Source organism: Lampris incognitus, chromosome 9 (genome assembly GCF_029633865.1).
Source record: "Lampris incognitus isolate fLamInc1 chromosome 9, fLamInc1.hap2, whole genome shotgun sequence".
NCBI lineage: Eukaryota > Metazoa > Chordata > Actinopteri > Lampriformes > Lampridae > Lampris > Lampris incognitus.
The window spans coordinates 30,033,485-30,055,587 of NC_079219.1; the positions used below are offsets into that span (position 1 = coordinate 30,033,485).

General features: G+C 43.5%; 1 protein-coding gene and 1 long non-coding RNA gene across 6 annotated transcripts in view; both read left to right on the plus strand.

The window, feature by feature from the left end:
- Positions 1-22,103, plus strand: part of LOC130117513 (growth factor receptor-bound protein 10-like) — a 145,248-nt gene that overhangs the window by 36,730 nt on the left and 86,415 nt on the right. For 4 of the 5 annotated variants that reach the window (XM_056285607.1, XM_056285606.1, XM_056285602.1 and 1 more), the window contains exon 3: positions 18,352-18,451. In XM_056285607.1, coding sequence (XP_056141582.1) covers positions 18,352-18,451 — 100 coding nt within the window. The remainder of the gene's footprint in view (positions 1-18,351; positions 18,452-22,103) is intronic. The other variant, XM_056285605.1, reaches the window with a different exon arrangement.
- On the plus strand, positions 378-5,233 carry LOC130117514 (uncharacterized). Its single transcript, XR_008810687.1, has 5 exons — positions 378-433; positions 1,240-1,545; positions 1,683-1,794; positions 3,782-3,909; positions 4,612-5,233. It is a non-coding gene; the product is annotated as an uncharacterized LOC130117514 (long non-coding RNA).

Consider the following 22,103-nt stretch of genomic DNA (forward strand, 5'->3'; position numbering starts at 1 on the left):
GTCCCTTTTTTTTTTGTTTTGACCTGGTTCGTCTTATCGAGATCCAAAATGTCTTTTCGTTACGGCCAAGCCAAGAACACAACAGCGCAAAACAATACCAAGACTAGGCAGTACAATACCTCAACCAGACAATACGTAATAATTGGATGCGGTTGGGTTAGTTGGTATAGAGCAGGATGGTTGGGGGTGGGGGGGGATTGGGGATGGACTTGACCATATCCCCACATCACAAACCAAGTTTAGTTTGATGACAGTCTGACAACTGAGAGGAACTTGCATGCTGATTTTACTGACTATACCTTTTCGCTATATGTAAAAGCCAGACACTTTACAGACGACGCATGGAAGATGCATTTTCTGCTCAGTCGGCCTAGCCCTTTTTTCAGGCATGGCGTCAGCGGAGAGGGACTCTGCCTCCAGCTTACTTCTCACAGTGAGTTCTCTTTATTTCACTCTTTAAAATGTTACTGAAGTTACTTTGAATATCAAAGCTGCGATGCAAAGACTTTTCAAATACCACAGTATAGTTGTAGTTATTGGCTACGAAGGCCAGGGCAGCAGTTCTGTGTACCTTCCTGCTGGATTGGCAGTGTCGTTCACTCTGTAGGGAGACTCAAATTCCTGGCAAATCCCAAACCTAAACTCCCAAACCCTACAAATTAAAGCGTAAAAGCAGCCCGTTTTTCACCAGCTATACACACATCACTGTCCCTGACTGACGGACTGAGTGACCACGTTAGCATGACTGATTGAGTGATCATGTTTGACACGATTGGCCTGCTGATCAGGTGACCAATGACGTCACTGAAGTTACATGATTGATCGGCCGAGAGGCATGAGGGAGAGTGCACAGTTAAAGGGAAACTTCGCTGGTTTTTATGTGGATGTCCAATCAGTGTTGTGCGCAAATATAGTCAACTGAAGCAATAAAATTCCTCAGCACGTGCTATATTGACAGAGAAATCCGAGTTTTCCTGGTCACGGAGCCATGCTGGCAGTGCCTACATGTACCAGGATCCATTGTGTGTGAACTTGTGACACCCAAACCCCAAATCTTTCCAAAGCCCGCCCAGCTTGTGGAGGCGGGCGTTTCTTGCGGTTCTGTGTACAAACAACGGCGGCTTAAAATTTGTACTGTTCAATCAGAAAACCGAAAAAAGACATAAATTGAATTGGATTAGTTTTATTCACAACAAACGTGCCTTCTGGTTTCATCGTGCCTGGATGCGACAACTACAGAAAGAGGAGAGAGGAGGAAGTAAGTGTAAGCTACCACCGATTACCAACAGCTGTTGAATGGTGCAAAGAATGGGTCCGAGCGATAAACAGCCCCAAATATGACGAGAACGCACCAACATCAGTACTGGGAAATCTTCGTGTATGCTCTTTGCGTTTTGCATCAGATGACTACAATAGGGACATACAGTCAGAGTTGATGGGAGGAAGCATCAAGAAATTGCTTAAGACCTCTGCTGTGCCCACTCTTTTTGGAAGCGATATTGGCCATGGCGATGGAAACCCCCAGAGAAGCAAGGTTGAACAGAGGTAAGCTGTTTTTAGCTAAACTTAATTACATTGAATGCATAGCGTGCAAAATTCCATATTGTATCTGCTCTATTTAGTACTGAGATGGTTTACAGGTACAACTGCTTATCATGGTTCTTTTTACTCTGTCACCATAGTTGAAGAACAAACTTCCTCTACTTCTACTGCCACAGGCAGTGTGCCCAGCAGAGGGAAGAAATACAATCTGTTGCTGCTTCAGCCCACAGTCAAGGTGGGCTCATTCCAGAGGTGAGACTTGCCAATAACTTTAGAAACTAATGCTAATTGAAACTTTGTCATGAGCTCTGAGCAAAATTTGATCTGTTGTTGAGTTGAAATTCTTACAGTAGACCTAGTAGTAAGGCTGTATGGCTGTAGACACACATGCAATAGTAGCTGAATGCATGTAGACATACATACATGCAGCATGCAGCAGTCTTCGCCTTTGTTCCTGGCTTCTTATTGCCATTTGTATTATGTGCGCTACTACAGCACCTATAAATACACTCACCGGCCACTTTATTAGGCACACCTGTCCAACTGCTCGTTAATGCAAATTTCTAATCACCCAATCACATGGCAGCAACTCAATGCATTTAGGCATGTAGACATGGTCAAGATGATCTGCTGCAGTTCAAACCGAGCATCAGAATGGGGAAGAAAGGTGATTTAAGTGACTTTGAACGTGGCATGGTTGTTGGTGCCAGACGGGCTGGTCTGAGTATTTCAGAAACTGCTGATCTACTGGGATTTTCACGCACAACCATCTCTAGGGTTTACAGAGAATGGTCCGAAAAAGAGAAAATATCAGTGAGTGGCAGTTCTGTGGGCGAAAATGCCTTGTTGATGCCAGAGGTCAGAGGAGGATGGCCAGACTGGTTCGAGCTGATAGAAAGGCAACAGTAACTCAAATAACCACTCATTACAACCGATGTATGCAGAAGAGCATCTCTGAACGCACAACACGTCGAACCTTGAGGCAGATGGGCTACAGCAGCAGAAGACCACACCGGGTGCCACTCCTGTCAGCAAAGAACAGGAAACTGAGGCTACAATTCGCACAGGCTCACCAAAATTGGACAATAGAAGATTGGAAAAACGTTAGCTGGTCTGATGAGTCTCGATTTCTGCTGCGACATTCGGATGGTAGGGTCAGAATTTGGCGTCAACAACATGAAAGCATGGATCCATCCTGCCTTGTATCAACGGTTCAGGCTGCTGGTGGTGGTGTAATGGTGTGGGGGATATTTTCTTGGCACACTTTGGGCCCCTTAGTACCAATTGAGCATCGTGTCAACGCCACAGCCTACCTGAGTATTGTTGCTGACCATGTCCATCCCTTTATGACCACAGTGTTCCCATCTTCTGATGGCTACTTCCAGCAGGATAACGCGCCATGTCATCAAGCTCGAATCATCTCAGACTGGTTTCTTGAACATGACAATGAGTTCACTGTACTCAAATGGCCTCCACAGTCACCAGATCTCAATCCAATAGAGCACCTTTGGGATGTGGTGGACCGGGAGATTTGCATCATGGATGTGCAGCCGACAAATCTGCAGCAACTGCGTGATGCTATCATGTCAATATGGACCAAACTCTCTGAGGAATGTTTCCAGTACCTTGTTGAATCTATGCCACGAAGGATTAAGGCAGTTCTGAAGGCAAAAGGGGGTCCAACCCGGTACTAGCAAGGTGTACCTAATAAAGTGGCCAGTGAGTGTATTTTGTTGCATTAAAGGAGCTTGCTACGTCTATATATTCTTTCATTATTTTGGGCCAGCTTTGAAGCCCTTCCCCCACTGTTTTATGTGGATACCAGCATTTCAATGTGCCACCGATGGTTTGAATGGTGATCGTGAAAAATAGGAGATTTGCAGGTAGCTTCCCAGCCTTTTGTTACCTACCGGTTCATCTACAAATGAATTGATGTACGGCTGTCCGTGCAATTTCCATGCAGCCTTTGTTCACCTACCTATTAATTTCTGGGGATATTACAGTATACTAATTTGTGAATGAAAACTTTGGGGTTTTGGGGCTGGGTATTCCCCGCCACATATTGATTGCCACATTATCTTACAGTATGACAATCCATTGCTAGTCCATCATTATGAAAGCCAGAAGCCAGGCATTGTATGGAAGCCAGGGCATTGTACTTTGTATCATGCACTTTTTGAAAGCAATATTTTTGTAGAAATCCCATTTCTGAAAACAATATATATTTTTGCATTACAAGTTGCAAGTTGAAGTACATGCCCAAAAGGTAGCAGTTCTCCTACACGGGCCTGAGGAAAAGAGGGCAACTTGCCGTTTTGGAGCACAATAAAAATATTGTGAAGAGGAAGCTCACCACTAACAGCAAAGGTAGAAAACACATACATATTTTGTTGGTATTTTTTCAATAAAATAACAATTTCTTTAACACTTGCTGTCAATTTAGACATCGATATGGGGCGTCCAGGGGGCGTGGTGGTCTATTCTGTTGCCTACAAACACGAGGATCGCCAATTCGAATCCCATGTTACCTCCGGCTTGGTTGAGCATCCCTACAAACACAGCTGGCCGTGTCTATGGGTGGGAAGCCAGATGTGCGTGTGTGTCCTGGTCGCTGCACTAGTGCCCCCTCTGGTTGGTCAGGGCACTGATTTGGGGGCGAGGGGGAACTGGAGGGAATAGCGTGATCCTCCCACGTGCTACGTCTCCCTGGTGAAACTCCTCACTGTCAGGTGAAAAGAAGCGACTGGTTACTCCACATGTATCGGAGGAGGCATGTGGTAGTCTGCAGCCCTCCCTGGATTGGCAGAGGGGGAGGAGCAGCGACCGAGACAGCTCGCAAGAGTGGGGTAATTGGCCAAGTCCAATTAGGGAGAAAAAGAGGGGGAAAAAAGGACGTGGACAATTTACATTGTCACCTATATTATGAGTTGTTTTCCTTTTTTATTTATTTGAATAAACGGAACATTTCACCCTCACCATTTTAAAGGTGATGAAAATATAACAGTGAGCTCAAGTTCATCCAAGTCCTCATCTGTTATGTTTCCCTAAATATCTCTTTTGCCATTTCAGTTGAGGTGCAAAGGAAACTTGTTTACTGTCGGAGGACAAAGCAATGGGTTGTGAAGACGATTTATGAACCTCACATGCACAACTTCAGAGTGCGCCTTGTTGAACTTGTCATTGCATGAAGATGAGACCCTACCTTTGCCTACAAAATGCGGACGTCATCACTCCTGCTCCCTCAGCCTACTCTTCCCCCAAACATTGTAGCAGTCCCAAAACCATCCAAACAAGAAGCAACTGGGAAACACCAGTCCTGTTTTCCAAAGTGATGTAATGAGAAGTCTAGCAAAGTGGCTGAGGAAAAATAAAAATACTGGGCAATTCAGTTATTGGCCCTTTGGACTTATTTCACCCCTGTCAGCTGCTTTATAACCCCTTAATTTATAATTTACATTTTCAGTTGTGCAATACTGACTTAGCAGTACAATAATTTAACTTTATAACAGTGCAGTACTCTGGTGTGTATTTATACTATATTAGAACTTATTCATTCTGTACATTCTGCAATATTTTTACATATTTATTGCATAATACACTTATTTTTCCATTCTTATTTTTCTTATAATTTCACTTATGCTTATATATATATATATTCTCTTCTACAATGTGAGCAACTGTACGATGACCAAATTTCCCTACGGGGATCAATAAAGTATTTTTGATTCTGATTATGTTGATAGTTTTTCTTAGCCATGCAAAACCTGGAATAGTCACTGATTTTGAAATGGGTTTTCTTCAAAATGTCTTTTTAGGCAGTCATGCCAGGCTGCAGATAGCTCTAGTTACCTTTGAAATAACACATCTTGGCCATGGAGAGAACACCATCATTTACTCAAACTTTGTCTTACAAAAATATAAACATTTTGCACTATGCATTGATATTTTATTCTTTTTTGGCCTTTATAAGTTTTTTTACTAAATGCCTAAATTAAAAAAAAGAAGAATATTGCACATAATTTGACAAGACAAAGGCTAGATCAGTCTCAACAAGTTTCAAGGTAAGTGTCCATTGTATCCGGGTGGCGTGGCGGTCTATTCCATTGCCTACCAACAGGGGGATCGCTGGTTTGAATCCCCATGTTACCTCCGGCTTGGTTGGGCATCCCTACAGACACAATTGGCCGTGTCTGCGGGTGGGAAGCCAGATGTGGGTATGTTTCCTGGTTGCTGCACTAGCGCCTCCTCTGGTCGGTCGGGGTGCCTGTTCAGAGAGGAGGGGGAACTGGGGGGAATAGCGTGATCCTCCCACACACTACGTCCCCCTGGAGAAACTCCTCACTGTCAGGTGAAAAGAAGCGGCTGGTGACTCCACATGTATCGGAGGAAGCATGTGGTAGTCTGCAGCCCTCCCCGGATCGGCAGAGGGGATGGAGCAGTGACCGGGACGGCTCGGAAGAGTGGGATAATTGGCCGGATACAATTGGGGAGAAAAAAAACACTGTAAAATGTATCCTCCATAAGATCCACTGCACTCATATTTTGGGATGCCATTTTCACTGTTGGAAACATAGCTAGTTTGCAATACAAGGCGAAGAGAATGAAGTTCTGTTTTGAGTGGCATCTAGAGCACACCCGCGGAGGCGGAGATTTTGCAATTATGTCCCAGAGACACAGAACATTAGCAACAACTGCAGACATTTTTCAGACTATATCCCAAATTCGTTTAGATAGCGATAAGGTTGAAAACCAGTGAAGTTTCCCTTTAAAGCATCGCAAATAAAAATTACTATGACAATACACTTACTGGTGAATCCACAAAAAGATTGCATGGCTTTTGTGACTGCTAAACCTGCACAAATAAGACAAAAAGAAACCGTATAATTCTCAAAGCCCCTGCAAAGGGTGAAATGCACACCTAACTTCACTGCCAAGCAAACAGCGTCTCATTGCTCTAGTGCTATTTGCACATATTTACATTAGGTAAAATGCATACATTTGAGGGAAAATTGGTCACTTTATATGCAAATGAGCCTAACTGCAAAAAAGTCCAATTTACAAACAGCAGCGCTAATAGCCACACGCAGTTAGAGTAAAAGTTATATTAGTGTCTTCAGAGCCTTGATGCGTACTCAGATAATCCAGCTAAGGAAATCCCAGAAAGTTGAATCAGTTCAGCTGGACACAAAGGTTATTGGGAAAAATGTTTCATCACTTATCCAATTGACTTCATCAGTCTCAACTGACTGCAAGTATCCCCACCCCAGCTCATCATCCATGGAAGCACAAACTAGGAGTCATCAGGACACTGTAAACACCACGTCTTGGTGGCTTTCAAACCCTAAAACATGCTGCACCAGAAATTGGTCCATCCCAAAGATCGGGTCCCCCGGCACAAACAGAGCAATATAGTATGTGCCGTTAAGTACCATGACTTGTACATTGAGGAAACCAAACAGACTCTGATGAAGAGAATGGCAGAACACAGAAGAGCTAACACGTCAGGCCAGGACTTCGGAGTCTTCACCAATCTACAGGCCAGTGGCCACTCTTTCAAGGATGAGGATGTGCACATCCTTGATAGGAAGGAACGCTAGTTTGAATGGGCAGTCAAAGAAGTCATCTACTATGTGAAGAGGGAACGACCATCCCTGAACTGAGGTAAGAGGCTAAGAGTACATCTGTCGCCATCTTGCAATGCTGTGATTGCAACCATTCCCAAATGCTCTGTGAACAGTACACATTGCCATTGCAACTCTACTTACAGTCATGGAAATTTGTATATGAAACTGACCGTTGGTTTCGGTCGTTATGCAACTGTATGGTTTATAAGGTAAGGGGTACCTGCAGTCAGTTGAGACTGACAAAGTCACTTCGGTGAGTGATGAAACGTTTCTCTCACTAAACCTTGTGTCCAGATGAACTGATTCAACTTTCTGAGATCTCTTCAGAGAGTTGGTGGTAACTGAAGCCCAGACTCTCCAGTGATCATGGCAGCAGTGATTGTAGGCAGGCAAAGGCATCATCTTGCCAGGCATGCTTATGAGTGAATATTTCATAGGAGATTATCACTTGATGATTTAACAGAGACCAAAATCATTCGCAGATACAGGTTGCCAGGTCTAACATCCTTGATGACATCCTTGATGACATTGAACCTGCCTACTGTGTTCTTGGCGCAAAGCCAACGTTTGTGCTTTGCCACATGGATAATTGCATCAGATGCAAAACAAGGGCAAATCGCACTCGACTGCAAAACCTTATGGGTGTGTTTGCGCTGTAATGTCATTCGCACGATATCTTTTGTGAACCTGACCTTGAGACGGGGGCAGATAGCGGTTGCAAGTGATGTGCAATTCGTGGTGCTGTCAGCGGCCACAATCCATTCTTTGTGAATTCACCTGTCAAACAGAGTGAGTCTTGGAAAAACGAGAGACATTTGTAGATAGAAACAGATGAAAGAGGAGGGGGAGTTAATAGATAATTAGAATAGATATACTTATGATTAAATTAAGTTCTTTCAAATCAAAAATCCCAAGATATGAGTTGAAGTATTGATCTTGCAACTGCATTTATAAACTTTTTTTTTTTTACTCAGACGTGGCTTAACCATGTCATGTGATATGCTTCTTCAGTGCACTTTAACAAATATTACTGGGACCACTACAGCAAAATGTAGATGAACATTTAATATCGAGGAATTCGGGTCCGCGGTGGTGTAGCGGTCTAAGCATCGGCTTTGTGTCGATGCAGTTGCCCACTGGGGACCGGGATTCGCGCCCCGGTCTCATCAGATTTGACCATGGCCGGACTCGATGAAGCAGCAATCATTGGCAACGCTGTCTTCAGGAGGGGGGCGGTGTCGGCTTGTGTTCGTCACATCATGTGTCTCTGTGTGTGTAGGAAAAAGCAGTGGTTCGGCCTGGATTCGCCTTGTCATGGAAGTGGCGAGGCGTCTCCTTCGAGACTGCCGGCCGGAGAGATGCAGTTGGCGAACGCATACAGTATGAGGGTGGGTGTTTGAACTAAGAATAGGGAGCGGTTGGCCACTAAATTGGGAGACAAAGGAAAAAAAATCAGAAATAAATCTTAAGAAAATATTTATCCAGGAATTCACATTATAGACTCTGCCACTGACTAGCCATGTAACAGATAGACTACAATTTCCAACATGGACCAAACACGGTCCCGCCATAATCTAGATTTTGACGTGGTCTTTTTTGTTTAGCGTTTTAGTATGCTATTGTGTTTGATATTGTTATGGATAATAAATGACAACAAAAATAATGTATAGTGATTTGTGGCATGGACCGTGATATCATGCACACCTTCTTGTATTTTAAGGTCATAAAAACCTTAGAACAAAAGAAGAACATAATAGTGAAACGTATTACAACAACAAAACACTTAAATTATCTGCAATAGGTTCCAAATTGATTTGGAAATATTGAAAACTCCACCCTGAAATAAAAAACCAGAACACCAAGAATAGCTTGGTCCTGTTTCACTGAATGGGAGCACAGACTTTTGGTCTCCTGTATTCAGATTTATTATCTGTGTAGCATAAGAAACGATGATAGAAAGCAGAGTGACTGAGCACAAAAGAAGATATGTTTTCATCGTAACTGACAATCCCTTTAATTCAGAGGAAAAGAAGAATCCAGTTCCACTTGCATAAAATGTCACAGTTCTTAATGAGGCAGAACAAGCAACCACAGCTTTTACTGCTGCATCAGACGAGAAGATGTGTGTGTGTGTGTGTGTGTGTGTGTGTGTGTGTGTGTGTGTGTGTGTGTGTGTGTGTAGTTAAGTTTTTATTCTTTAATGGGGGAGCAAAGCACAGTAGTCCACCACAGTACGCTCTGTTCCCTCTCCCGCTGTTAGACCTAGCACGACATGCCAAACTGCTCATGTACACACACACACACACACACACACACACACACACACACACACACACACACACACACACACACACACACACACACACACACACACACGGTAACATATCAATATTATTTACTTGTGTCCTAGAGTAGTAAAAAATGCTGGAATCAAGTCAAATTCAAATCATTGTGTTTACTCTCCATTTGTTTATTTCTGCTGTACTCTGCATCGCATTTGGACACGATAACATCTTGTGTACCCCAGCGCTGTGTATAGAGAAGAGTGGCCAACTGGCTACACGGGCGCCATACAGCCCCATGCGCGCGCTATTCAGAATCACGCTCACTTCATGATCTCTCAAGCTGCACTTTCAAAGAAATAGGGGAAAACAGAAATGGGGTGCCGCGAGAGGTTCTCAGGCACGGTGGGCGTGGCTATGGTGCGGTAGGCGGGACAAATGCAGCGGCGAGCTTGATGGAAAGGGCGCGTCAAGCGGGTACATTTCGAATGTTGTGAGTGAAGCACTCCATATAATAGGGTAAAACTATGAGCCTTGTTATCGTGTGACCAGCTTAATGAGATAACTGACCGAAAGTCGTCTCACTTTTGACTACTGTTAAATAAGAATTTAACATGACTATTGTGTCTGGCACCTTATTAATTGGTCACATGGCAAAATTAGGCTCACAGCTTACCCTGTTTTGTGGGTGTAATGTACAATGAATGGATCACTCTGTTAATTTTTATCACTAGACTTTGACCCCAATTTAGAGGAAACAAGAATTTATTAGATTAAAAATCTAGTAGCTTGGAGTAGAGCCGCTGCTCCTTCGCATCGAAAGAAGCCAGGTGAGATAGTTCGGGCATCTGATTAGGATGCCTCCTGGGCGCCTTCCTTTGGAGGTTTACCGGGCACGGCCAACTGGGAGGAGACCGACCCCGGGGTAGACCCAGAACTCGCTGGAGGGACTACATGTCCAATCTGGCCTGGGAATGCCTTGGGATCCCCCATGAGTAGCTGGAGGGCATTGCTGGGGAGAGGGATGTCTGGAGTGCCCTACTTAGTTGCTGCCACCGCGACACGACCCCGGACAAGCGGCTGAAGATGAGATGAGATGAGAAAATCTAGACAATATATTGAAGCCATTGAAAAAGGGGTTTGGCCTTTAAAGGCCACACCACTGCGTAAATCATTTTGAGAGGCACTTTATGTATATTAGACCATTCAGTACCAGTACTTAGGGTTCCAGAAATTATGGCTTTTCCGTCATTTCAATCCTAGTTTCAGAGAACCAGTAGTTAGAGTGGGTGGTAGTCAGAGTAGGTGGTCCAAACTTCCCTCCTTTGTGCATCCTGTGGAAATTGATGCATCATACGGCCTTGTCCTGGCCGAACGGAACAGCCCCAAGCCATACAACACACAATTTCTCCTTAAAAAAATGCGACAAATCGGTTAGAAATGGGCCGAAAACTGCAGGAAAAATCATTGCAACGTCATGATGACAGAGCCAGACGTTGGTAGGCAACATGGCCTCCGTCAAGCACGTGACAGGCTCCCAGCCAATCACAGCCTACAGGAGCAATCCTCAGAGTCCAAATTTTGAGGGTGCGTTTGGGTGTTATTAGTACAGTCTGTATGGTCCTGATGACATTCAGGTGTGTTTGTTACCGGCGAGGGCAAAGAAGTTTTGACCGTCACGTCATGTCGTTTGTTGTGCACTTGTCAAGGTAGTACTGTTTGCTTTAGATTTTTCATGCAGTTGTGCATCGGATATTTTTGTGGTGTAAATAAATACACTTGTGGAGTATTATTGCAACGGACCTTGTGGAAATTCAATCATTGATCTGACAAGTGGCCTACTTCAACACGGGCGCGTCAGTTAGTAAATTCTAGCCGGTTTCAGCCTCCTCATGGCTTGTAGGTTTATTGGGTTTTTTTTGTCCCAAGTAATTCAAGCCATTACACAGTCAATGTGAACACTGACGTGACGAATCACTGAAATATGTCTATGCTGTTTTATAATGGATTATTTTTCATGCAAGCACCGTGTGTAAAAAGTTCCTTTTCTGTGATAAACGTCCTGATTGTACAGTATTGTGACAATCTCTCTCTCTCTCTCTCGCTCTCTCTCTCTCGGAGTGCATGCTGGGAGTGGAACTCGGAGAGACTGCGTGCGCGTTTCAGTGTGAGTGCGTTTTCTATCTCTTTTTTTCTATCTTGCGTTGTTTCTTGTTTTTCTGGATTTGTATTTTGACAGATTTACTGTCATAGTGGTATTTTTTATTCCGGAGCAGTTACGACCGGCCCGGCTGTGAGTCATGCAGACTCGTGGGACTGGAGCCGCTCATGCACCGACATGGAGTTAAACTCGGTACGACTTTCAATTGCTCAGTGGAAGATTGCAGTTTAGCGATCGGTGAAATTGTTGGTTATGGTAGTGTAAAGTCTGCATCTAGAATGAATACTGGAGTCGTTATTTTTCTGGACAGTATTGATAAAGTTAATGTGGTTGTGGAGCAAGGCGTTGTAATCCAAGACACCTTTGTTCAGGTGGTGCCGCTGGGTAATCCGGCCAAAAAGGTCATTTTGTCCAAAGTCCCTCTGTTCATTAGCAATGAAATGCTGCGGAGAGAACTGGCGAGACACGGACAATGTCCCCCATAAAACTGATTCCTCTGAGCTGTAAATCTCCGCACTTAAAACATGTTGCTTCCTTCAGAAGGCAGGTCTTTGTGATTCTGAAGAACAACACGGGGTTAAATTTGATGTTGAAGTTAAGAGTGGGTGGTTTTGACTACAATGTTTATGTATCTTCGGAGAAAATGAAATGTTTTGGCTGTGGAATGGAGGGTCATCTCATCCGTTCCTGTCCAGAGAAACGAGCTGCTGAGTCAAATGAGGGTGAGACTGCTGCACAGCCCTGAGCAAACTGGAACTGCAGCACCGAGCTCAAAGCAGGACAAAACACAGCAGAAAAAAAAGAGTGAAGCTGAGTTTCCGGCTGCTGGTTCAGGTGCTGCTGATCCAGGTTCTGCTAATCTGGGGGCTGTTGGTTCATTTGCTGATGATCTAGGTTTGGTAAATTCGGGGGTTGTGGGTTCAGGTGTTGCTCATCTGGGTCCTACACATAAAGATACTGTTGTAGAGGTTGTTGAAAAGTGTCCCACAGATATTATTAACTGTAATATAGTGGACACGCAGAGTGAAACAAAGGAAGCACATTGTTCTCTGGAGGAGGGACTACTACTACTGCTACTACTACTTTCGGCTGCTCATCCTTCTCCAGATATACCCAGCATCTCTCCTCCACACATGTCCAAGTCATCTCAACTTGCCTCTTTTGCTTTGTCTCCAAACTGCCAAACCTGAGCTGTCCCTGTAATATACACTGCTCAAAAAAATAAAGCGAACACATAAGCAATGCAATGTAGCTCCAAGTCAATCACACTTTTGAGATATCAACCTGTCCAGTTAGGAAGCAACACTGATTTGTGAATCAATTTCACCTGTTGGTAAATTGTCTAATTTCCACCTGGTGGAAATTAGACAATTTGCAAGACAACCCCTATAAAAGGAATGGATTTGCAGGTTGTGGCCACAGACCATTTGCCTGTCCTCATCTTTTCTGGCCGATCTTTGGTTAGTTTTTCATTTTGCTAGTGCCCTCACCACTAGAGGTGGCATGAGGCGGTATCTGCAACCTACAGAAGTTGCTCAGGTAGTGCAGCTCATCCAGGATGGCACATCAATGCGTGCTGTGGCAAGAAGATTTGATGTGTCTCCCAGCACAGTGTCCAGAGCATGGAGGAGGTACCAGGAGACAGGCCAGTACACCAGGAGACGTGGAGGGGGCCGCAGGAGGACAACAACCCCGCAGCAGGACCGCTATCTGGTCCTTTGTGCAAGGAGGAACAGGAGGAGCACTGCCGGAGCCCTACAAAACGACCTTCAACAGGCCACTAATGTGCAGGTTTCTGCTCAAACAGTGAGAAACAGAATGCATGAGGATGGTATGAGGGCCCGACGTCCACAATCGGGGCCTGTGCTCACAGCCCAACACCGTGCAGCCCGATTGACCTTTGCCAGAGAACATCTTGGTTGGCAGATTCGCCATTGGTGCCCTGTGCTCTTCACAGATGAGAGCAGGTTCACACTGAACACATGTGACAGACGTGAGAGAGTCTGGAGACGCTGTGGAGAACATTCTGCTGCCTGCAACATCCTCCAGCATGACCGGTTTGGCGGTGGGTCAGTGATGGTCTGGCGAGGCATATCCTTGGAGGGCCGTACAGACCTCTACATGCTAGCCAGAGGTACCATGACTGCCATTAGGTACCGGGATGAGATCCTCAGACCCATTGTCAGACCATATGCTGGTGCAGTGGGCCCTGGGTTCCTGCTCATGCATGACAATGCTCGTCCTCATGTGGCCAGAGTGTGTCAGCAGTTCCTGTATGTCGAGGGCATTGATGCTATGGACTGGCCTGCACGTTCCCCAGACCTGAATCCAATCGAGCACCTCTGGGACATCATGTCTCGTACCATCCGCCAACGCGATGTCGCACCACAGACTGTCCAGGAGTTGACCGATGCCCTGATCCAGGTCTGGGAGGAGATCCCTCAGGAGAGCATCCGTCGTCTCATCAGGAGCATGCCCAGACGTTGTAGGGAGTGCATACAGGCACGTGGAGGCCACACACACTACTGAGCCTAATTTTGAATCGTCTTGAAGAATTTCCACAGAAGTTGGATCAGCCTATGTTCTCATTTTCCACTTTGATTTTGAGTATGATTCTGAATCCAGACCTTAATGGGCTAATGATTTTGATTTCCATTGATCATTCTTAGGTTATTTTGCTCTAAACACATTCCTCTGTCTAATACATAAAGATTTTCAGCTGAAATATTTCATTCATCGAGGTCTATATTGTGTTTTTAGGTGTTCCCTTTATTTTTTTGAGCAGTGTACTTGTTCCCAATCCTGTCCTTCTTCGTCACTCCCAATTAAAATCTTAGTATCTTCAACTCTGCCACCTCCAGCTCCGCCTCCTGTCTTTTCGTCAGTGCCACTGTCTCCAAACCATATAACATAGCTGGTCTCACAACCATCTTGTAAACCTTCCCTTTAACTCTTGCTGGTACCCTTCTGTCTCAAATCACTCCTGACACTCTTCTCCACCCAGTCTGTACTGTCTTCTTTCCATCTCTTCTGTGCTCCCCGTTACTTTGGGCCGTTGACCCCAAGTATTTAAACTCGTACGCCTTCGTCATCTCTACTCCTTGTATCCTCACCACTCCACTGTCCTCCTTCTCATTCACACATATGTATTGTGTCTTGTTCCTACTGACTTTCATTCCTCTTCTCTCCAGTGAGTTCTCTCTAGAGGAGGAACTGAGATGTTGATAAAAAAAAAGACTTCTAATGTTAAAAGATAAGAAGGGGAAACCTGATGAGGTGTCTCAGCTTTCTAGTATAAGGTTTCTCGTCAGAGTAGGTGTCTGCAGTCAGATGAACGTGAAGGTGATGTGGAGTCTCTAGCTTCCTCACAGATGACTCAAAAAAAAGAATGGATACTCTTTAGTGAGTATTAAGAAGTTCTTGCAGGATACTAAGGGAGCTAGAAATGTTAGAAAGTGTTTCCTGATTTACAACTCTTCCTTGATTCAGTGAAGACTTTTCTGAGAAGTCCTGCTGGTCTGGGGGAGAAAGCTTTCACTGAACAAGAAACTTTTAATTTAAGAAAAATAGTTCAAAAAGTCAAAATACAGAGAATAATGAATAAGTTTTTCCAATTTATTCTTTGCCCACTTGTTTCTGTTTTACAACTTATTTTTCTGTATTATGGGGGACACAAGAATAGATAGCTTAAATTTATATGGCGCAAGGAATGATGAGAAAAGGGCCTCTATTTTCAAGCTTTGTGCTTCAGTCTGCTGGCAGTGCTAAATGATAGTCTCACCAGAGGGTGTCTGCCATTAAGCTGCAGGAGGGCGGTTCTCACCTTACTGCCCAAGAAAGGCGACCTACAGTCCATTAAAAACTGGTGGCCTGTGTCACTGGTCTGCACTGATTATAAACTCCTCTCAAAGGTGTTAGCAACCAGGCTGTGTAAAGTGATAGAACAAGTGATTCATTGTGACCAGACCTATGGTGTACCTGGCAGGTTGATTTCAGATAACATCATTCTGATTCAAGACTTTTTAGAGATCTGTAAGCTGTTTGGCCTCAAAGCTGGTATCATATCAATTGATCAACAAAAAGATTTTGGTTGTGTTGAGCATGAATACTTATGGCTCCCTTAAGTGCCTTTGGTTTTGGTCTTGGCTTTATTAACAAAATCAAGGTTCTGTATTGTGACATTCAGAGTGTGCTGCAAATTAATGGTGGTTTGAGCGCTCCTTTTCAAATCCAAAGGGGAATTAGACAAGGCTGTTCCCTCTCTTGCATGTTGTATTCCCTAGCATTTGAGCCTCAGTTACACAAACTTAGATCCGACCTTCAGGGTATAACTGGCCTAGGTTATAGTGCACCCTTAAAACTGTCAGCCTATGCAGACGATTTAGTAATTCTGGTGAACAGTCGGCAGGATATTGATATGTTGGTGAGGGACATTGTCCAGATTGGCTTAATGTCTTCAGCCAAAGTTAACTGGGTCAAAAGCGAAGTGCTCTGGGGTGTACTGGAGAAAAAGCTCCGTTTGCCTGGGTGGTTGATTTGGAAGGGGGGGGCTGAAATATTTAGGAGTGTTTCTAGGTGATCAGTCTGTTGTTCTTAAAACTGGGAAAATGTTCTTGAAAAGGTCAAAGGTTGGTTAGCAAAGTGGAAGTGGATTTTAACCAAGATGTCCTACAGAGCTCAAGTCCTGATCACTTCCAACTTGGTTTCATCAATTTTATGGCATCGCCTGTCAGTTGTTGACCCCCCACCAGACCTGCTGTCCAAAATCCAGGCTCTTCTTGTCAACTTGTTCTGGGAAAAACTGCACTGGGTGCCTCAGAGTATGCTGTATCTGCCGAGGGTTGGAGGAGGGCCGGGCCTGATCTACCTAGAGTCCGCGTAGGTGTAGCGGTCTAAGCATCGGCTTTGTGTCGATGCAGTTGCCCACTGGGGACCTGAGTTCGCGCCCATGTCTTGTCAGATCCGACTATGGCCAGACTCGATGAAGCAGCAATAATTGGCAATGCTGTCTTCGGGAGGGGGGCAGAGTCGGCTTGTGTTCGTCACATGAATGCGTCTCTGGGTGTGTCGGAAAAAGCAGTGGTTCGGCCTCGATTCACCTCGTCACGAAAGTGGCGAGGCGTCTCCTTCGAGACTGCCGGCTGGAGAGATGCAGTTGGCGAATGCATGCAGTACGAGGGTGGAGTTTGAACTAAAACGAGGGATCGTTTGGCCACTAAATTGGCAGAAAAAAAGGAAAAATCAGAAATAAATTAGAAAAAGAAAAAAAAGGGCCTGACCTACCTGAGCAGCAGGGGGGCTACCTTCTGTTTCCTGTTCCTACAAAGGTTTCTGTACAGTCTTACTGAGTTAGCGTGGGGGCTGCTGGCTTGCACCATTCTGAGTCAGCTAGGTGGACTGGGACTGAACAGATCTTTGGTTTTGATGGACCTAAAGTAGCTCAACATCAAGGAACTACCTGAATTCTACTGTGAGCTGTTCAAGGTGTGGAACTTGGTAAGAAAATAGAGACTGAGACAACACAGCTCTTTGTTTTGGCTGCTCCAGGACATGGCACCTGTTTCAGTGCAGTCTGTCAAGTGGGGCCAACTCTGCTTAGGCGGTTCTGTGTGTCGAACATGGTGACTCCGGGACATGTAGTTCAGCTTGCAGGTCCAAACATGGACAATGCAGCTCCTATTGCCTCCTGCTTAGAGCTGAGATCGACTCGTGTTATCACTCTGCTGCTTAACAAATGGAGGGAAGCTCTCACAAGTAGTGAGCGAACACTGTTGATTCAGTATTATAATGGCTCTGTTAGACCTGATGAGAATGATGTTTTCCCTTCAATGAACATTTCCTCGGATTTTAGGGACTGGACAGGACCTCTTTTAAAAAGTGAGAATTTCTGTGTTGTCTTTTAAGGATCCAAATGGAAGGTTGGTGTATAAAACGTTTGTTAAAGTTCTGCACAGGTACAAATTACATGGTAAACCTGACACTCCATGGAGAGCTTACTTAGGTCTCAGTGACCTGAGTTGGACCTGAGTGGAGAGCGCTGTACAAACCACCATTGATCAAAAGAGCTGCAGACCTGCAGTGGAGGGTTTTGCATGGTATCGTGGCTGTTAATGCTTTTGCCTGTCATTAATTCTAATGTTAGCCATGATTGCCCATTTACACTAATCGTGAAACTGTTTTTCATTGTTTCATGGAATGTTGTCGACTGCTGCCACTTTTTACAATGCTGGAAAATGTTTTTTGGATTGTTCGGGGAAGTCTTTTCTAAACCCGTGTCCATTCTGGGCTATAGGTCAAATGCCACCTTTTTAATTTCATTCTGGGGAGGGCAAAGATGGCCGTGTATATGTGCGGAAGAAATAGAGTGGAGAAAGCTGGGGATGATGACGATGCTGTTTTTTGTGTTTATAAAAATGTTAAAAGCACATTTAAAAGTAGATTACTTATTTCAAAATGATGAAAAATCTGGATGGTTTTCGTACTTTGTGGTGCTATAAAAATGTGCTGTTGTGAATGATGAGCTGATCTTTGGAAGTGTACTGAAATGGTTTAGATTCTGTGAATCTTATGTTGGTTTTTATCCTGTTTATTATTGTTTTGTAACTTTTTTTGTCATTTTTATTTAAGTATTGTTAAAAATAAAAAAAACTTTCTCTTGCTTGCTCTGCCCCCCCCCCCCGTCTCTGTCCCTGTCTCCCTCTCTCTCTCGCCCCCTCTCCTCTCACTCCTCTCACTCTCTCAGCAGGACAATGTAGACCGGTCCACCAATCACAGACAAGCAGCTGATCTCATCGCTCCAAGCTTCCAGCAGTCAACCAATCAGAGTTCTCCTCACCACCAAGGTTGGTGTTCAACATCCCTTTTTTTAATTTCATCTTTTTAAAATCTGACCTTTTTACTAACTATACTCATGCATGTATAACTGTGATATAATTTCTGAACTACATCGTACAGTTTGCCGTGTTTGTGTTTCAGGTTTGTGTGTTGATAGTTGTATATTATGACTTTCAAATTATTATTTTCAAGATTTACATCAGGTGTTGTGTTGCAGGGCACTAAACAGCATGCTTGCCTGTACCCCCATTATAGAATTCAGCACATTACATACACATGTGAACATGGTGCAGTGGTGTTGATTGACACCTCAAGTGTACGTCAAACACAATGACTGTACTTTGACTTGCAACTGAATCCTGACTTGCAACCTACTGTTTACTCTATTTTTAAATTCCCGCAATGTGTGCAGATTACAAAGGAGCAACATTTGCCATGTTAGCTGAAGTCAAAGACACACAGTGATTCCTTAAACTGTAATTCAGTTCAGTTAACAAGTGTGTGTGTGTGTGTGTGTGTGTGTGTGTGTGTGTGTGTGTGTGTGTGTGTGTGTGTGTGTGTGTGTGTGTGTGTGTGTGTGTGTGTGTGTGTGTGTGTGTGTGTGTGAGATGCCACGTACAGTGCGGACAGAAGCTTGCCGCTCATTATTCTCCACCGGGACAGTGGGGGGGGGGGGGGGTCAACATATATTTGGGTCTCTTTCGCTGTAAACATTTCAGCAGTTCAAAGGGTGATCTGCATGAACACGGGGTGCCATTATAATTATGCCGTCTATCTAATTGGGCCATACAGGACTCATCCATGGCAATCGGAGCATGAGATTTAAGCACAATATTGGCCCAGCATGGGAGGTAAGGTCGGGGAGTCTGCGAGGACCCGGGGAGTGAATGAGAACGCTTGGCCTTGGCATGGGAAATAAATGGAGCAGAAATTACATTGTCATTTTTCGGGATCTGTTCGGGTGGAGGGAAGGGACAACTCAAGTTTAGGGGATAAAGGGATGAAAGAAGATGACTTTCACCAAAGAATGATCTAAAATGCATTTTTTTTTTCATTTGATCTAGCAAGGGTGCATCAAAGTGTTTCATTTGCTTATGAGGGATTTCAATTTTAAAAGTTTTAGTGAAGAACTTTTAGGACATTTCCTATTTAAAGATTTTTTGATGAATGATTTTTTTTCTTACCTCGAGTGTTTGACAAAGTGTTAGTAACCTATTGTATTTATTGTAGATAATGTAGAATTTATTCATTCATAGTCAAACGTTTTTTCTCACTCTTAGATTATGATATATGGGTAGGCTGCAGCATCCCTGCAACCCTGAGAGCAGGATAAGCGGTCTGGTTAATGGATGGAGTGAATATATATATATATATATATATATATATATATATATATATATATATATAAATCAACACAGATACAGGAAAAAAGTTTTAATACATTGCAGTACAGGCCTGTTTCGTGCGACGCGCACTCATCAGCTGTATGTGTGTGTGTGTGTGTGTGTGTGTGTGTGTGTGTGTGTGTGTGTGTGTGTGTGTGTGTGTGTGTGTGTGTGTGTGTGTGTTTAGCAGCTAATGTTTGCGCGTGACACGAAACAGGCCTGTACTGCAATGTATTAAAACTTTTTTTCCTGTATGTGTGCTGACATTCCGCTCCTCATTAGTTGAGCACTTATAACAACACCATTGACGGTTTCGGAAAAAATGTATGTGTATGTATGTGTGTATATATATATACACTACCGTTCAAAAGTTTGGGATCACCCAAACAATTTTGTGTTTTCCATGAAAAGTCACACTTATTCACCACCATATGTTGTGAAATGAATAGAAAATAGAGTCAAGACATTGACAAGGTTAGAAATAATGATTTGTATTTGAAATAAGATTTTTTTTACATCAAACTTTGCTTTCGTCAAAGAATCCTCCATTTGCAGCAATTACAGCATTGCAGACCTTTGGCATTCTAGCTGTTAATTTGTTGAGGTAATCTGGAGAAATTGCACCCCACGCTTCCAGAAGCAGCTCCCACAAGTTGGATTGGTTGGATGGGCACTTCTTTGAGCAGATTGAGTTTCTGGAGCATCACATTTGTGGGGTCAATTAAACGCTCAAAATGGCCAGAAAAAGAGAACTTTCATCTGAAACTCGACAGTCTATTCTTGTTCTTAGAAATGAAGGCTATTCCATGCGAGAAATTGCTAAGAAATTGAAGATTTCCTACACCGGTGTGTACTACTCCCTTCAGAGGACAGCACAAACAGGCTCTAACCAGAGTAGAAAAAGAAGTGGGAGGCCGCGTTGCACAACTGAGCAAGAAGATAAGTACATTAGAGTCTCTAGTTTGAGAAACAGACGCCTCACAGGTCCCCAACTGGCATCTTCATTAAATAGTACCTGTTAGAGCCTGTTTGTGCTGTCCTCTGAAGGGAGTAGTACACACCGGTGTAGGAAATCTTCAATTTCTTAGCAATTTCTCGCATGGAATAGCCTTCATTTCTAAGAACAAGAATAGACTGTCGAGTTTCAGATGAAAGTTCTCTTTTTCTGGCCATTTTGAGCGTTTAATTGACCCCACAAATGTGATGCTCCAGAAACTCAATCTGCTCAAAGAAGTGCCCATCCAACCAATCCAACTTGTGGGAGCTGCTTCTGGAAGCGTGGGGTGCAATTTCTCCAGATTACCTCAACAAATTAACAGCTAGAATGTCAAAGGTCTGCAATGCTGTAATTGCTGCAAATGGAGGATTCTTTGACGAAAGCAAAGTTTGATGTAAAAAAAATCTTATTTCAAATACAAATCATTATTTCTAACCTTGTCAATGTCTTGACTCTATTTTCTATTCATTTCACAACATATGGTGGTGAATAAGTGTGACTCTTCATGGAAAACACGAAATTGTTTGGGTGATCCCAAACTTTTGAACGGTAGTGTATATACACACATACATACACATACATACATATACATACATATACATACATATACATATACATACATATACATACATACATATACACACACACACACACACACACACATATATATATATATATACAGTATATATGAATTTGTAGTTTCAAATTAAGTCATGGAGTGCAGGTAGGTCTACTTGAGAATTTCCCACAGTGCTTCAGGGCACATTGTTTGCTGTGGCGTTCATAACACTATCCCGTATCAGCTGAGCACAGATTTGAATCTAGCCGCAGTGCTTTGGAGTTATTAGCAACAGGCTGATAATCCTTTCTGACGTTATACTCGTTTTCTTCCAAATCCACTCTTTCATTCTTATAGGACTTTAATAGAGCCCCTGGCTAGTTGCTGTGTGTGCCATAGTCTCAGAATAGTCATAAACCTATTAGTGCTGTGGTGGAGAGAACAGCAAGGCTTTGTTGGAACATGACCCGCCATTATTTCATATTTTTGGAATGAGAGGGCATTAAGCGGCTTATCAGGGCAATTGCAAGGGAATATTTTTGTACCAGAGAAAGAAACCACCCCAAATGGTACACTAAAGGTCATTAAATATAAGCATAGATTATATAGATAAAATGACATCCTGGTTGCTTTTCACACCTGCCATTTTTATTAATAATACTAATAATAATAATAATAATAATGGACTACAGTTATATAGCACTTTATCTAGACACCAG